This window comes from Marmota flaviventris, chromosome 5 (assembly GCF_047511675.1).
Source record: "Marmota flaviventris isolate mMarFla1 chromosome 5, mMarFla1.hap1, whole genome shotgun sequence".
NCBI classification, from domain to species: Eukaryota; Metazoa; Chordata; class Mammalia; order Rodentia; family Sciuridae; genus Marmota; species Marmota flaviventris.
The window spans coordinates 63,964,426-63,983,044 of NC_092502.1; the positions used below are offsets into that span (position 1 = coordinate 63,964,426).

Consider the following 18,619-nt stretch of genomic DNA (forward strand, 5'->3'; position numbering starts at 1 on the left):
TGTTTCTAACATGATTAAAAAATAATACTAAGGGCCTGGTGGTGTTCATGTAGCCTTTTAGAATGAAGGGGTTTTTTTCAGAGACATTTCCATTATCTCATTTGATCATCAGCCCAAAGAAGTTGGAAGCAAAGAATGTATTCTTCATTGAAGAGAGGGAAGGTTAACAGAATTGCTTGAGATCAAACAATTTGTTAATAAAACATACATGGTTCAAACCTGGGTCTCTTGATTCCTTTATTCTTTTTCTTTTTTCACTACAACATCTTGGTGTTATGTCTTGGATTTCAGAAGAGTGAACTGTTTCTGCTTCATCATTCACCCATCTTTTCTCATATTGTGCAAAATTTTATTTCATTTGAAACTTACCTTAGTACTACTGAACCTTTGAACAGGGGAGGGGCTGCAATCCAGCTCTGTTTCTGCCTCTCTTTCTAGGAAGAAGTGAAGCAGAGTGTGATACAGGATGGATCTCTGGATTTGGAGCCAGAACCCTGAACTAACAGGGAGTTAGGGGTGAGCAAACCACGTGCCTTCCCTAGTCTCACATGTTGAACTGAATGGGTTGATTCCTTTGGCTTTATGGAATTGATCTGTTTGAAGATCTAAGAGATGAATGATGCTGGGGTAAATAGACAGAGACCATGATGCCTGAGGGAGAGGGAGAGAGAGATGTATACATGTGAACATATGGACTAAAAACATTTCTTGGTTTATGGCAAGCAGACAGATCTAGATTTTCAAGAATAACCCTTGTAAATTTTATCTCAATTTCTTTTTATGCTGTTATATAGTTTCTGCTATATAGTTCCTTGATAATGACCTATGAGTTTCTGTGTACCCATATTTGCTCCCTTTGTTGGGTAGCAGGTAAGAAACTGGCCACCAGGTGTCTCTTTTGGATTCCTCCATCATCATAATGGCAGAAATGTCATTGTGTCTACATGGGTGAATACCATACAGTCGTTTGTCATGTGATTCTACTATTGCTTCCCAATAGGTGATTAGATTATAGATTCACTGACCCAAGTAGAGACAATCAGAATCTTTCCAACTGGAAATCGGAACCAAGAGATATTCATTTTATTTTCTCAGAATGTGATTAGAATAAAGAAACATGGAGTGGCCAAATGTGTAGACAAAAAAGTAGCTAATGTAATTAGAGGTGTGGATAAAGTGACCATATAGCCTCAGGGGGTAAAAGAAGGACTGTGGCTGATAGATCCTGATTCCAGCCTTTCTGGATACTTACACTTGAATCTTTTTAATATTTTTCCTCCTTTATTTTCCATTGTTTTACTGGGATTGTGAACTTTAGCTTTTTAACAAGGTATTTTCATTAAGACAATAGTCAACCCAGGTAATACCTCCAAAACTTTCTTTCCCCCGACCCATCTGTGCTTCAGAATTCTGCCTTCAAGTGGGCTTTGGTTTGAGTGTGTTTATGTATGTTTGCCTCTGTGTATGTATGTGGTGTAGTTGTATGTTTGTATTCATTCAAAGCAATCAACCAACTTGCATCTCATGAGTGTCATCTTCTACAGTCTAGGTGCCATGTGGGGCACAGGAGATGCAATAAAGAGTAAAAAGAGCTGGACGTGGTGGTGCATGCCCGTAATCCCAGCCACTTGGGAGGCTGAGGTAGGAGGATTGCAAGTTCAAAGCCAGCCTCAGCAAAAGCAAGGGGTTAAGCAACTCAGAGAGACCTTGTCCCTAAATAAAATAAAAATAGGGCTGGAGATGTGGCTCAGTGGTCAAGTGCTCCTGAGTTCAATCCCTGGTACCAAAAAAGAAAAAAATAAAGAGTAAAGAGAACCCCCTGCTCAAAGAACCAAGGGAGATGGTAACAAAACAGATAATTGCAACATATTTTATTAGGGCAGTCCTGGAGGTCAGCAGAAGCTGTCAGAAGCATCAGGGACATTGAGAAGAGGTCAGAGAAAGCTTTCTGAAGGAGATAATGCCTGAGCTGTCTTAAAGGATAATTCGGAGTTTCCCAAGTCAAGGAGGGTTAAACCGTTTAAGGCAGAAGGCATGACTTCGCAAGAGCTTGGAGACAAGAAAACAGCATGATGAGAAAGAGGAATTCTTAGGTCCTGGGGTTTCTGGTACATGAAAGCAAGTCAAGGATAAGAGAGATAAAGCCACAGGGATGATCAGGGGTCAAGGCTGGGCAGCCTTGTACATTCATATTAAGAATCCTGGGCTTTAACCTGAGGGTATTGGGGAATAATGGAGATTCATATACAGGTAAGTGAGGAGGTGAAGTTTCAGATAAGATCTGAATGAAAAGAAAGAGCAAAACTAGTTAAGCATGATCCAGGCAGAGGGAACAGAGAGAGGAACAGCACTGGAGCCTGGGGATCAGGTTTCCCCTTAGGGTGACCAGGCAAAAGGAGCTGTCACCAGCTGAGCTGCACGGCCCTGCAGGAAGTGTAGGAGGGGATTCTGGAAATCTCTTAGATGTGTTGGGTGGTCCAGCAGCCCTGGAAGCAAAAAGTTTACCAGGGACTGCTTTTAAGGTTAACACCAGTAGAAGGGAAGGAAAGGAAAAAGGGTGGAGAAGGAACACAGCCTCAGCAGAGACTTTATCTGGCCCTGCAAGTTCTAAAGAGAGGATGAACCTTCAGCTCTGTCTTGAGTTGGGATAGGAAGGCCCAGCCTTTATGGCTTCGGTGTACATCATTGGTATCACTGGATGTGTGTCAACCCCCAAGGCTGTGTCATCTCAGGCAAGGTAGATGTCATTAGATGAAGAGGTGTCCACAGATGGCTGGTGGCTGAGATCCTTTTGCTAGCAGCATGTGTGGAAGCTGGAGTCATAAGTTCTTTATTTCCCAAAGGGGATCTGGACTGTGCACATGAGGTCCACGACACTGGAGTTGAGGCACTTGTGGTTCACTCTGGTAGAGACGCCCTGTACACAATTGGATTATGAGCCTGAAGCTGAGGCAACAGGTCTGGTGAGAGATAAGGATTAGGAAGCAATTTACACCAGTGGTGAGAGAATGCATGACGTTTTGGGGGTCTTTGAGAATCTGAAGAAAACTGGAAATGCTCCTCCTCAGAAAGATGTGTAGAAATAAATACCATGTAATCTCTGGAGGTTTGTCTTCTGGCTCTCCTTTGACAGATTTCACTCAACAACCCTCTGACCCTGAGCAACATTAGGTAATATCTTAATTAATTTGATTGATTGATCGGTTTCTAGGAGCATCCACAAAATATCAGGACCTCTCTGTTATTCCACTGTGTGCCATATAACTTAACCACTATCCCATTCTACGGAGGAGAAAACTGAGTTTCAAAGAACTTGTCCAGAGGCAACACAGGACAAGTTCATTTTTTGTCACTACAGGACAAAGCTAGAGTTTAAGCACATGTCATCATGACCAGCAGAGCTGGACTCCATTTCTCAGTTCTGTGGTTGAACCCATTGGCCCTATCAAGGCAAAAAATGGCTGCTTGCCAGGTGGGGAGGAACAAAGGGGGCCCAGCACCAGCCAATGAGGTTTATTGATATCAGTGTTCAGCAGTTGTCAGTGATGTAGAGTAACGTGGGGAAGGAGAGGATTGTTGGCATTAGGCAGACAGTTTCAGAGCTGGAGGTGGCCAAGGCTATCAGGGTGTGGTGGTAGCTCAATGGCATCCCAATATTTATTGGGGTCCCCCACTCTGTCCCTGGTGATGGACGATAGGCTATCTCAGACATTTTTCTCTTGGTGTCATCATGGAAAATAGAAAGCCTGCATTGTGTTCTCAAGTTAATTGGCTTGTTGTGTTCTGTTACATGTTGAATGTCATGTGGCTATTATTAATTCTGCCTATCTACTCTTACCATCTTCTAATACTAGTTAAAGAGAACTCAGTTAACAAGGTCATCAGAAAGTTAACGAGTCAATGAACTTTCTATGGCAAACAGTTTCTACGTTTATCTGAGAATGGTTTACAGCAAACATTCTGACCATCTAATTTCTTGTGGTAAATTTTTGCAGATGCTTGAGTCTATTAAAATGAACTTTCACTAATGCAGGAACTTCTCTGCAATTTTTTTTTTTAATTAGAGGACATAGAAACTCAACTTTATGGTGATAAAATAGAGAATATAGATTCAGCTTAAATTCTATGGACATGCATAAATGTTCATTAATCTTTTCCCCATCTTCCTAAACAAAGGCAAGTTGCTAATCCAGGGCATTGTATTTGTGAAATCACGTGTGACAGTGGTTTTTTAAAACTAGCCTTACAAGTGATTTCCAGGGTTCCCGCTTAGAAAAAGACAGTGGCCCTCTGATCTTTAATTTTAATTAGGACTGAATCAAAGCTATAGGGGTGTTAATGAGAATTGCTTTCCACAGTGGCTTTAGTTTAAAACTCTCATTATAACAGAACCACTGTTTTAACTAGCATCTTTTTATGCTTCACTTTCCCTTGGGCTATGGAGTATCCCTGCTATGATCTGAATATTGGTGTCCCAACCCAAATTCATATGTCAAAACCTAATAACCCATGATATAGCATTAAGAGGTGAGGCCTTTTGGGAAATGATTAATCATGAGGGCTTTAACCTAAGATATGGAATTAGTGCCCTGATAAGAGGCCAACAGGAGCTAGCTTGCCCACTCTGCCCTGTGCAGTCACAGAGGGCACCATCTCTGGGGAAAGGGTCCTCAACCAAACCAAACTTGCTGGTGCCTTATTGTGAACCTCCCAGCTCTCAGAACTATAAGAAGTAAATTTGTGTTATTTGTAAATTACCCCATCTCAGATATTTTGTTATAGTGGTAGGAATGGACTAAGATAATCCTCATAAAAAGTAAAAACTAGTCAGGTGTCAATAACACAAAATGATTCATCCCTTTCAACATTACCTTGGGGTTTTAGGAAGTCATTGTAAATTAATTTGTGACTCTAAGGTAGTGAAAACAGGACCTGGTTGCTTGTTTAAATATGCATTAATTGGTTATGAATATTATGGCTTTTTGGAAAATGCTCAATATACTGTACTCCAAGTTCAGAAAGTCCTTATCTAATTTGGCATATGATTATAAAAATGAGTCACTGCTGGCTAGGAAGAGCAGGGGTCCTTCGTTTTTTATCCATTTGATCTATAGAGACTCCAAGATCTTTTCTCTTAATCACTCTGTGATATAATTATATATATCAGCAACTCCTTATGAATGAATCAGTCCATAAGACCTTTCCCCTCATGATTGTGTCAGCATATCCACTTATCTATTATACTGACCCATTTTATAGATAAGACAAGTAAGCCCCAGTATTTCTTGAAATTCCAGTTGCAAATACTTTAAATTAATTTGAGAAATTAAGCTGTTTTTGTTTCCGTCTGTTTTTTTTTTTTTTTTTTTTGATGCTTATGTTCATGTTATCGATAAGAAATGAATGTTTAAAACTTTAAAACTATCCAAGTATTCTGGGGGTCTGGTGAGCATTTGATATTGGGCCTCCTGGTCAGAAGCACAGGGTCTCATTTGAGAATCATAGTGTAGAGGTGACCAGTTCAATCAAGGAGCCCTCATTTCTTGGTGTGTCAGTTATGTGCAAGAGATGACTGTTTCTCATTCCATGGCACCCTTGGGAATTTTCTCAGTGCAACCTGTGACTTAGAACTCAGACATATATCTCTGCCATTACTTCTTCTCTAAAAGGTAGGGAATCAGAGGCTGATGAGGCCCTGTGACCTTGGAGCGATCGCTGTAGCTATGTACAGGAAACCAGAGAGAAACACACACACACAGCATACAACCAAAGTTCCTTCCTGGAGACAGATGGGAAACCTGGAAAATATAAACTGGGGTTGTAGCCTAGCACTTGGGGATTGGCTTGCTCTTCTGAGCCTTGATCCAGAAATGAGTCTGACATCCTTCATCTGGGAGTAAGCTCTTGTGCTGTACAGGGGGAGATCGGAAGCAAATCACTTGTGTTTCCATTCACCCAAGGGGGAAATTGATTGCTCTTAACTGAAGATTCAGCAGCCCTACCACAAGCTCTCAAATAGGCTTTTAACAAAAGGTCTGGGCATTCAGAGATTCAATCTTGTGGTTTAGGGCTCAGTGTGGGTGGGGTGGACTGGGGAGGAGGTAGTTCCCTGAGGATAAGTCACTGCTACTTCCATTCTATACAGGTACCAAAGACTTCTTTGAATTTGAACAACCTTCACATTTTGAGACACACAGTCCCTATTCTATAATTTCTAAGTAACTCAGAGTCTTCAGTTGGTCTGATGTCAGAAATCCAAATGGCCAGAGACCATGAAGGTGACATAAGTAAAAGGAAGCCAGTCCTATGTAAAAGAAGAGGAGGCAACAGGATTTCTGGCTAGTTGGAGAATACATGTGCAGTCAGAAGGCAGCTGGTATTTGCCTCTCAGTGATGGGTACTAATTTGTGTCGGTGAGCCTAGAATTGCCAGGACCTTTAATTTTTAAAGAAATCTAAATGTGAGTGTAAAAATCTATAAAATTTTAAATCCTGGCTAAATAAAAAATCTTTGTCAAGGTTTAATGTCAGTCTCACTGTTGCAGGGTTGGGTTTCCTGGGAAGCCGATTGTGAGATGGAGAAGAGGGTACAGGAAGTTCACTAGGGAGTGTTCCTGGGATCCACATCTGTGCAAGGGAAAGAAGGATCTGGCAGAAGGACAAGTTGAGCTGTGATGGGGTCTCATCAAAAACTTGAGCTGACTGCACAGGACTCCTCACTGAAACTAGAGTGACCCATAAGAGTTGTTGCCCTTTCGTGTGAGGAAGCAGGCCTTTATCTGCTCATGTTAACAAAGGGTTTGGATCAGGCTGCTCTTTGGGTGAGCAATTCCTAAATAAGGGCACTTGCCAGAGGGGCTGTAGGCTCTAAGAGTTGAGAGCACCTGAGGGAATAGGCTCTCCAGTCCCGACAAGGATCTGGGTAGATCTAGTCCCACAGTGTCTAATGTAGACCACTCCTTGTACTGTTCAGATTCACTTCTTTGGGTAACTTCTTGGAGCAACTATTCTGGGATTTGGAATGTCTTCTCCTTTTAGGTCTCTAGGTTTCTTTTCTCATGGCTGCTCTTAACACTAACCCCCTTTATTTATGACCATTCTGGATTCTTCTCATTCTTAGCTAGGAACTCTGCTGGTCCAGGTAATTTACCTGGGGTTGGGACATGGACCCTTATCTTGAGGATCAGAGCCTGTCGGTGCAAGCCCAAAATGCCTATAGCTAAGCTCCCTCGCCAGAGGTTCCAGTGAGCCATGTTATAGTTTTAGTATGTAGCTAAGGTCATGAATCAGCTCTATTATGGTTGGTGTGTAGTCAAGGTCATAAAAACTCTGATTCAGTGTATGTACTCAAGGTCGTAAACATGTGCCCACTTATGGCAGTGTGCCTTCTTTGTTTGCTTACATATAAAAACAGGCCTATGTAAAGGACTTGGGGGGCAAAGTGGAACTGGATGGGGGATGTAGCTGGAGTTGGGGGCTAGATAGGGGATATTGCCACCCCTGAATACTATCCCAACTGCATCTTGCATCTTCTTCCTCCTGCTGGGATCCCGAATCTATTTCCTGGGTCTGAAATCTCATCTGACAGAGCTCCTGCTAGGGAGCGTTAGTATCTACAAGAACCCATGTGGTTCACAGGGTGTTGTGCATACTCCTCCCTGCCCTGATTGTGTAATAACAGTCCTACCTCCTGACAGTCAGGGTCCTACAAGAAGGTTGACTCTCTTTGCCTGATTATTTCCTGGGTACAAGAGCCCAAAGTACCCAGGTGGCTGCTGCGACTTGTGGTTCAAGGGTACTCCTGTGGGTCATGTTCCCTGATGAAAACATTTTCCCACTGAGGAAAAGACACCAAATAACCCAGAATTACAGAGATGGAAAGCAAGCATTTCCCAAGTTGGGTCCTTGGGAGTGAAGGGAAAAGGGTCAGTCATTCCTGCTTCTTCCCCTTGGTTCTTTTATTCATCCTTCCTTTTAAGACCCAGCATCATATACAAGGCATTGATTTAAGATATACAGTGAATCCTGGAGGATGGTATTCTTCCCCTTACACAGAATCACCTCTACCTCAGTGCTTCAGTTCGGCCTTAAATAGGCCATTCCTTCACATTCAGGATCATAACTTCTGATTGATACGGTATTTGAGAAAACTCAATGAGAAGGGCTAATGTATCACTTCCATCTATAATGAATTGCTGATAGGCCACCTGATCATATAATGTGGGGAACCTGGCTCATGATGGGCATTTCTGGCTAAATGTTCACTTGATGACTTTGGTCAGGCTTCCATTTCTACCAGGGTCTAATAGCTCTCAAGGATCTATTTTAAAAATAATGCACAATTCTCTTGTGAGAGGAGTCTAAATTAGGATTCTTCTATTAGAACTTGCATAAACTCTATGTGGCATCTTTATCCACCACAGGTATCCCTGATACCATAGGTATTATTGGGTTTTATGGCCCATGTGGCAGGGCAACGTAACTGGATTAGATACAGGGCCCATTCGGCTAGACACTCAAAAGTTGACAGCTTTTTATGTATTCGGGCTGGAACATGTTTTCAGGTGTGGAATACATTGTCTTTAAAACTTGAAGAAGCCTTCCAGGTTTTATGCTTCCTTCTTTGCAGAAAATGTTGCCTAATGCAATAATTTATCTTTTTATTTTGGTGAAAATATCCCAGAGTACCCTAATCCACTGGACTCCTAAAATTTTACTTAGGATTGGGCCCTGAATCTTTGTAAACTCGATCTCCCACTCTCTAGAGTTTATGTGTCTTACCAAAGTCTTCAATGAGCTTGTTATTTCTTGCTCATCTAGTCAAATTTATGATACCATCAATAGAATGTACCATTGAAATGTTCAAGCTATATAGACAGGTCTTTTAGACTATGTTGTGATAAGGAATAATAGTGAACATATGCTGGGCTTGGGACTATTCATGTGTACTCTTGTCTGTTCTAAGTACGTGCAAAGTGCTTTGGATCCCCTTTTCTGATGGAAAAGCACTTTTTTTTTGCGAGACCAATGGCTGTATGCAATGTATGCAAGGCCATGTCAGTCTGCTTTTGAAAAGTAGCTGCTTTAGACCATTACTTGATCAAGTCACACTTTGGGATTTGTCTGGCATTTATAGTGTATAAATCAGTGAATTAAATGGAGACACAATGGGGAACACCAGTCCTGCATCTTCATGTCTTTACGTGTGCTATTTTAATCTCTGCCACTCCTCAGAATAAAAATGTTTTGATTTACTATCTTAGGTTAGAATGGAGGTCAGTTTTAAAGTTTTCTCAAGACTTCCTTGTATGATAGCTCTTACCCTAGAGACTAAGAAACCGAAGTGGAAGTGGTGTTTTGCTACTTACCCTTGTCTGTCTATTCCAATTAATCAATGGCAGTCTGTGAAAATGACCGTTAGGTGCATACATGACCACAGAAGCCAATAGTAAGCCACATCTAGGCCAGGAACCCATTTATTACTTGCCTTCTCCACATGTTTCCATTCTGCAAGTGATCTATGCTAATATTTCAAGTCTCTGAGTATCAGTGTCACTTGGGAACCTGTATTGTCAGTCCTCAAGATGTTTGATTGTCCCCTTTCCCAGTTAAATCACATCAGTGCGTGGCCATGAGGATCTGTTGTGCAGGGACTAAAGGAGTCATTACCATTTGTGCTGGGCATGGCATTGCAGGCTACTTCCTCCTGATGAAACAGCTTTGCCTTCACTTAATGGACTGCAAGCCTGAAAACTAGCTCAGATTCAGAAATTGGGCCAGAATTCATGACTTTTTAGTGGGGTGACTACCCTCAGTCTCTTGATCATTCAGTGCTTGATTTACTTTTATTATTCCTTATAATAGTTCCTCATTACTCCTATAACAAATGACTACACATAGAGGCTGAAAACAGCAGTTATTCTCGTACAGTTCACGGGATCAGAAGTCTAATATGTGTCTATGGGGCTAAAATCAAGGTGGCAGCATAGCGTCTATCCTGCTGGAAACTCTAGCAGAGAATCTGTTCCTTGTCTTTCCCAGCTTCTAGAGGCTGCAAAATTTCCATGGCTCATGGTCATGTCTTGATGTCCTTGGCTCTGGCCCTCTCCTCCTTCGTCACAACTCCCTCCCTTCCTCTGTCCAACTCACTTTCCATCCCTCATAAGGTCTCTGGTGGTTACATTGGGCCCCCTCAGATATTCTAGGATTACTTTCCCATGACAAGATCCTTAACTTAATCACAAAGTCCATTTTACCATGTAAGGTGACATCTTCATAGGTTGTAGGGATGAGAAGGACATGGATATTTATGGTGGTGGGGAGGGTTATTCTGCCTACCATCATACTTATCTGGGCAACTTCCATTCATCTTGCTTCTCTGACCAGTAAGTATCTATTAAGCGTCTTCAAAATTCTTCAGGTCATTTGTTCCTGGATACCACTGTGACCTTGGGGCTTCAGATAATTGTATCCACCTGGCTTTTCATGGTTAAGTGCTGCCACCTGCCTCTGTTGTGGCAGAAATGATTTCTAACATTAATCCTGACCTAAAAAGGGATTAAACAATATTTGCTAAATTTTATCATAGGTGAATAAATGATAAAAGTATGAATTTATATTGAATTCCAAATTCAAGTCCTACCACTTCTCAAAAACATTCAGATATCAACTGAACAGCATAGTTCAATAGTGGTTTTAATAGGAAAGGAAGCTATTGCTGTGGGGGCAGTGAATGTTCCTACACTTATACCCACAGCTGATCTTAGATATTAAGAATGATATGCCAGGCTGACTTCTTTCCCAATCTCATGAATATAATTAGTCCAAAAACTGGGATTCTTTGATGAAAAGTGTCTCACAGCAGCAATTTTGGCAAAACAACATCTTAAAAATTCCTAAAGTTTAAATCAATCAATCAGATCATAGTGTCTCCCCCTATGATCTTCAAAGCAAAGCTTCAAGATTTTTTTTTTCCCATTAGAATGAGTAGCTCACCTGTGTGTCTAGCATGTGCTGTATCAGATATAGAAATCAACATACAATAATTTATTCCTCCCACCGGAACTTACCCATAACCTTGACTTGTGGCTTTGAGATGAACTGCTAGCAAAGCTCAGGGAACAGGCCAGAAGCCTCCAGAATCACTGTCTAATTGAAGAAAGGAATGAAAAACTCTATGTAGAGGCTTATACACTTTTGCCCAAGCTGGAGTGACCTTGATCTTGATTCATACCTTTTTGTGACTTACAATTTTTTTGGCTTCTGGGTATCAAAGACAAGGTTGTTTGTCAGTTTATTTCTGTATTTAATATGCAACATCTAATAATAGCAGTGAATCACCACTTTGATTTTCATTCTCTAACAGTGGAATTATATGACTAAGATTTCCTTTGTTTGAGTTGTAGGTAAATTTAATGACCCCAAATGACTTAACGGGCAGTTCTAAAATTAAATATTTATTTATATGACATTATAGTAGCTTGTATATTTCACAGAGTCCTGGTATGTAGATTTTCCCCCTTCAGTACTCCTCTATATTTATTTTGGAACTCTTTTTTTTCTCTACTTTCAAATTAAGACCATGGGGAAATATGTTTCCCATATTAATATAGCAAAATATATATGTGTATATTTAAGAGTAGAAAATATTATTAGTGGTCAAAATTATAAATTATTGAACACAAATTTTTGACATTAAAACAAAGAATTTTCTGGACTTTTCTATCTATGCAATTAACTTTCCCCTCATTGGTTTTATTCTATTCCAAACACTATAAAAGAACTGGGGACTGTAAAAATAAATAAGACATAGTCCCTGACCACAACAAGTTCAGCAAGTAATAATCAAAACATTAAAAATAATGGTAGGAACAACTGCCACATGATTAACTTACTTTATTCTAAGAGCTTCATGTGAATGTTTATTTAGTCATCAGTACGTCCACTGTCCTTGACTCCCTTGTGCATGCGTGTCCTCCCTTCTGTTTTAACCAGCTCTGATCCCGTTCTTCATCCTCAATTTCCTTGAAGTTCTTTCTCCCTTCTCAACACTCAGCTAAGGGAACCCATATTAAATTCCACACCCTCCCTACTCCTGACCTGCACATATTCTGCTACAGTGGCTGAAGGAACAGTCACAACCAAGTTTATCTATCTATATTTAAATTCATGGCCACTAACTGAAGGGACTCCTGGGTGCTGCCAGATAATCTTGCCATTGCTTTCCTAATCCCTTTACTCTCCTGGAAAATAATTTCATGCCAACTCTTCTTTAACTTCCAGTACCTTCTCCCTCAGACTGCTTTACCTGACTACAGAGAAAAGAAATGCAGTCAGAAGACAAATTCCATAAACTCCCTCCATGAAATTAACCTAGCTACTGGCCTCTGCCAGGATACTTTGAGTTACTACTGTGCAGGAACCATTCCTGTTCCCAGCTGAGAGGAAACCCTGCACTTGAACACTAGATGTCACCTGTGTTGCCCATTCAAGAACTTCCATATAGCAGTTGTCTAATTTCTCTGCTGCCTCATGCAATTTCCTCTCATCACTGAATCACCCCCATTGACACACAACTATGTTATTATTTCTGTGTCATGGAGTGACAAGCTACTGATCCATTGCTCTGTTTATAATAAAATCCTTTGAAAGAATTGTCTATGATATGTTTGAAGTTTTCACCTTGATTTTCTCCTAAAAACACTCCAATGAGGTTTTCATCCCACAACCCCATTAAAACTGCCTGGCATACATAGTAGATATTCAGTAAATGTCCCTTGAATCACTTTCTACACACACACACACACACACACACACACACACACACACAAAATGCCCCACAAAACACTATGAGGCAGATATTGAGATACGCATTTATATATATTCTGGTCAAGGTCTTTGTGACCTTGAGAGCACTTTCATCCAGTATCCATTCTCATCTTATTTTGCCCTTCTTTACAAAGTAAACACTGTCAGTATGTCATACTCTTATGGTCATGTCACTCCCTCACACTCATTTCTTTGGTAATTTCATCCACAATTATTGCTTTAAATGATACTTATAGTTTGACAACTTCCAGATATTTATCTCTGGTCTAGATTTCCCCTTACCTTTTTAATCTCAAATATCTACCTGCATGTTCAACATTTCATTTGCATGTTTAGTAGGAATGTTCACAAACTCATTCTGACTTTTTTCCTAATCCCATTCCTTCTTTGAATTTCCCATGAGTAGGGGCAAAGGAAAATCTTCCCCTTACCCTCTAAAGTTTGCTGGAAGAAGCTGACAAAGACAGATTAATTGGAGAAAAAGACACACAGATGTATTATGTGCATGGAAGTCATCACATGGTATGATTACCCACCAGCCCAACATGACTCAGAAACTTGTATACCTTATTCAATAGAAGAGAGGGAGAATGGAGAATGTAGATAATTTTTAGGGCCATAATAAGTGAATTGGTGGGGAACCATTGTGCTTGGAGAATACACAGTGGCCTGAGTTCAAGTCTGTTTGGCCCACAGAAAATGGATTGTTAATGGCTTTTATGGGACTGAATTAGATGACAGTGGTGTGACAAAAGAGTATCCAAGTGTAGACTTCACTGAATCACCCCCATTGGCATACAACTTTTCTTCCTCTGAGGACTTTTAGTCTTTGGTTAGTGAAATTTTAGTTTGAAGACTGAAGGCACTGCATTTCTTCTGGCAGAGCTCATCAGGTAGATAAGGGAACTTTGCAGAAAGCTGCTCTCTGTGCCAAGATGGGGAGAGACAAACAAAGGTCAGAGGGACCTTGATTCAGAGGTGGGGTCTAAAACTTCTTTGCATGTCAAAGCACAGGATTTGAGATCCCATTTTCTGAGTCTCAACTGCACCTTCACCTCCACTGAGATGCTTAAGTGAAAAAAAAATTAAGTTTGGCCCTTGATTGCTATTTCTCTCACACTCTATTCAAATCTATCTGTAAACACTGATGGCTTTACCTTGAAATATATCCAATATGTGACTTTTTTTTTTAAACCACCTTCACTGTTACCATTTGGTTCAATCTACTGTTATCTCACCTAGTCTTCAGTGACCCCTGTGTGTAAAAGTCACCCTATTCTCAGTACACATTGAAGACTATCCTCTCCCCTTCTCTACTTTATTTATCCCTAGGCACTTACCACCATTTGAACTCTTTTTATCTTGACTCATCTCTTTGACTAGGATATAATGTAAGCTTCAGAGAATCAGAGATTTTACCTGGTTTGTTCAAATATTTGTATCCTTAGTGCTTTGGTACACATACTAGATATTCAATAATATTATGTGAATGAATTAATAAACCATCCCAAAAACATTTTGAGGTAGGTAATAAAGTCTCTATTTTAGAAATGAGGAACCCAGCCAGGGCTCTGAAAGTTAAAGTAGTCTGCTGAAGATCATGGACATAGGAAGTGGTTCCTTTCACTCCCAAAACCAGGTCCTTAAACAGCACACCCTTCTGGATTATAGTCCATACTTTTTCCTTGGGATTCAATATTATTTCTTTAAAGAAAGTCTTTAACATATAATTTTTGATCTTCCCCATAGGCTTTGTCGGCAGCCTCTTTCAAAGCCACAGCCTTCTAATCAGTGCTCAGGTACTAAATATATTCTGCTGGGTCATTCTTTGGCCTATATGTTGCCTTGCAATTTTGGAATTATCATACTAGCAAAGTGACTTGTCACCATCTTGGATTCACCTGCTCTGAAATCTAGAATCAGGAAACCCAGGAAGCCACAGAGGAGCAGAAATAGATATTTTAAAATCTAAGTTCTAATTACCTGCTGTTTAGTTATAAGATAGCTTTTATTCCACTTAATTACCTTTTCTTCAGATATAGATTTTTAAATTTCTACATTCACTCACCGAATAATTCTAATTTCTATGCAATTTCTATGGGCAAGAGGACTACTTCAGGTACTCAGTGAATAAAACCTACATATCTCCTGACCTCAAGGAGCTTGCATTCTTGTGAGGGGAAGAAAGATAATATAATACCCAATAATATATTAATATGTCAGGTGATAAAAATTACTGTGAAGATAAATAAAGCAGGAAAGTGGGCTAGCAAATGACAAATGGTACTCTTTTGACTAAGGATATAAAGGAAACTATGAGATATGGGACATTTTCATTATCATCATTATTATTCACCCTTGCAACACAAGCACTTAGAAAAAATAATGGCACAAGGTAAATGTTATGTGAATGTCATATGTCATGAGAATGCGTGAATGAATGAGTGATGGTGAAGAAAATGGCCCAGTTAGGAGGTTATACAGCAATCCAGTAATAACAGATGGTGGCTACGCAGGAAGAACTTTGCAGATGCAGAGATCATAGTATGGATATATATTGAAGGGACAGAAGCAATATCAGTAGCTGAAGATTGGATATAGAGTGTAGGAATGTTATGGAAGGAGAGAAGTCGAGAATGGGGCCAAACCATTGAGTAACTAGCATAGGGTAGCCATCAAGTCTGAGAGAATGGCAGGTTTAATGATCAAAATCAAGTTTCTTTGGGAGATAAGTCAAGTCTCTGTTTCTCTGTGTCTCTCTCATATTTTCCTGAAGACCTAAAGCCAAGCACTGCTGTGTATCCAAGGAAAACCATTCAGAGTCATTCTACTGTGGAAAACATCCATACTGGTTCCACTTCTCTTTCCCTTGGCCAGACACAGAGGCATCCTGTGTTGATTGATGGCTGCCTTTCTTATTCCCGGAATAGGAAAAGCATAGCCAGGGAAGGATTTTTCCTTTAAATTCATCTTAGAGACTTTATTTTTATTTAAGAAAGTAAAAGATGATTGAAGAGAACAAAACAGGGAAAAATTGTGTGTTGTATGCTTCTGATGATGGCAACAGCTTGAACCGATTAGCTAGCTATTATGTATTCCCGTGCATGACTTGTCACAACAGTCAGATCTGAGGAGCACATTGGAATTCCTGTTCAGAATAGCCTCTTGTGGGCAAATCTAACCTCAAAAGGTTTATCAAGTCTTGTAATTTGAAAACACACAACACACACACAAAATTATCAAGTGATTAAAAAAATATAGTATTAAGATATTTGGTAAAGAGTTTCTGAATTATAATGACCTTTTAAAAGAAGAGATAACTCAACTCGGATGCAAGTAAGGCAGAGACACCCATGAAATTAAAGGGCAATTAAAAAAAAAAAAGATGCAATGGTATTTCTTTAAGATTGTCAAAAGTCCAGTACATAACTTCACTTTTCTAAAGCAAAGTTTGCAAGATCTCTTCCAGCAAGTGTGGAGCAATAAAATATGTGGGAAAGAGACAGAGCTCTGCAAGGTTTCATAGTATGTAGCTAATTCTCCTTTTACTCTGCTCTAAATATAATCCTGCTCATTTGCATGCCAATCCCAGAATGCTTTGTAATTTCACAATTCCTGGCTAGTGGTCTCAGCGTTTATGCTTTAAGAACAAAGCAAAATGTTTAGGGCGTGCCTTTGGCCCAGTCTTTTCTTTTTTTTTCCCCCCCTGCATATTGCAAAAGAGTACACGGAGGTGACCTTGCTTGGCATTCATCCTCCTTGCCAGACTATCACAGAAATCAAGTGGAGACTGCTGTGGACTTTTCCTGTGAAGACACATTAGTCCAGTTAACCATGACTTACTGGAAGCTTGGATTAACTCAGCACAGAGAGGGAGTGCTTAAGGGGGGTTAGAGTGCCCTTTGATTATGTCACCAGGCTGGCTCATTTCAAGTTTGTGGAAAGCCACACTATTGCATTCTGTACCCTCCTTCTGTGGATACCTTATATAGCTTCTCTACTGCAAATGAGCCTTCAACCTATTGACAAGATGTCCACAACTGTGACCAGAGGCCTGATTTAACAGAAGTGTGCATTCAAGATCCCTAACAGATTTGGTCATGCTAAATGGCATTTACAAAATTTCTCTTTAGTAGGATATTAGGATTGACAGTTGGAGAGTGGGGGTGATAGAGGATTTTATAAATTTTGCATACACAGCCAAATTTTTGTTGTTATTTAAATTGTATGTTTGGGATTATTTTTCAGCAGATCAAAGAAAGCCCCCACACCCCAATCACCACTAAGACCCCACCTATAGTGGCCTCTCCAAATAGGTTTCCTTTGAATGTTTCATTTTAGCACATAGCTAAAGAACAATATATCTCAGTGCTGAAAGGCCATGTTTTGGGTCCTATAATTTCTATCAGCAATAAACGCAGAATTTTGAATAGTGCACATGGTTGATCACTGAGTGGCAGCAGTAGTAGTTCTACTCACAAAATCAATGGCTGCACATCAGAACATTGCCCAGGCTTCTGTCTTGGCACTACAGGTGTTTTCTACTTTTTATCCACAGAACACTAATGTTTTCTCTTGAATCCAACAATGTAGGCTTTTTTTTTTTTTTAATATGGCTGAGAATATTTTTAAAATACAGAGAATAGTTAATGAGATACTGTGCCCCTCATCGCCCCCTGAGAGCAAATAATTGCTTTACGGTTTCTCAATATGCGTTTTCATGGTCTCAGGATAACAGCAAATCGACCAGGCTGCATAAAGTCTGACCAGGTCTTTGCTTTCTAAAGGACTGCGCCTGCTGTTTACACACACTGCGACTAGCAGAGGCAGCGCCCAGCCCTTGGCTCTAACAAAGGCAGCTGCCGCCACAGTCAGCCCGCGCGGGGATGGAGAGCGGGTTCCGGGAGGGAAGTCCAATGCCATCTCTTCGCTGAAACAAGTGTTGGGACGAAGGAAAATCGGTCTAAGGGTTGTTTGAGGCGTTGGAGCGTCGAGGGGCTTGGCCCAGAAGGCTAGGGAGGGCGACGCTAGTACTTCTTACACCCAGAGCTGCAGCATCCCCGCCCGGAAAGCCCCTCGCGCCCCCTGGTGGCTGTGGAGCAGGCTGGCTCCGTTGCACTAGCCGGTGGAGGGAGGGGGAAAAAAAAGGAAGAAAAAGAAAAAGTGGGTGAGGCAGATGCAAAGAGGAAAATCAATAGGGATAAGAGAGAAGAGGGAGGAGTCGCAGATCAGCCATTCTTGTCTTACGGGGTCCCAGCTGGCACCACAAAAGAAAAAAAAGACACAACAAAACCCGGGCGTGAACGCGAGTGGAGGAGGGTGTGTGTGGCGGGGGGGTCGGGGGTGAAAGGGGGACCAGGGAGATTTACTATTGTCTCTGGCAGCCACCGCGGGAGCCCGGGAGGGGGGCGGAGGCGAGAGGAGGCGGCGGCCGTGGCCAGCGCACCATTCGCTCCACCTGATCTCGGGGCGCTGTGCGCTGAGCAAGGCTCGGGCGAGCAGGAGCAGAAGGAGGGAGGGAGGCAGCTGCTGCAGCCACCGTCGCCACCATGTCCTACCAAGGCAAGAAGAACATCCCGCGGATCACGGTGAGTCCAGGCGCGGGAGCCGCTGCCACCTCCTCCCCGGTTCACTTGCTGCCCACTGCGCCGCGGGCGGGGCGGTTGGTCCTGCCGGCTTCCCTAGCCGGTCCCGGGGGAGAGACGGGGACCCGCTGTCCGGTGGTGGGGAGCGGCGGTCAGTCCAGCCGGCGCGGCTGGCGCCACACAGACTGAGCGACCCGGGGGCTTGGG

General features: G+C 41.4%; 1 protein-coding gene across 2 annotated transcripts in view; it reads left to right on the forward strand.

Moving 5' to 3' along the window:
* Positions 1 to 18,619, forward strand: part of Dpysl3 (dihydropyrimidinase like 3) — a 107,250-nt gene that overhangs the window by 31,049 nt on the left and 57,582 nt on the right. Inside the window, exon 1 of one of the 2 annotated variants that reach the window (XM_027927655.2) lies at positions 18,307 to 18,415. The exons of the other annotated variant lie outside the window; for it this stretch is intronic. Coding sequence (XP_027783456.2) covers positions 18,377 to 18,415 — 39 coding nt within the window. The 5' untranslated portion in view covers positions 18,307 to 18,376. Of the gene's footprint in view, positions 1 to 18,306; positions 18,416 to 18,619 lie in introns of those variants that run through there. 2 annotated transcript variants of the gene reach the window in all.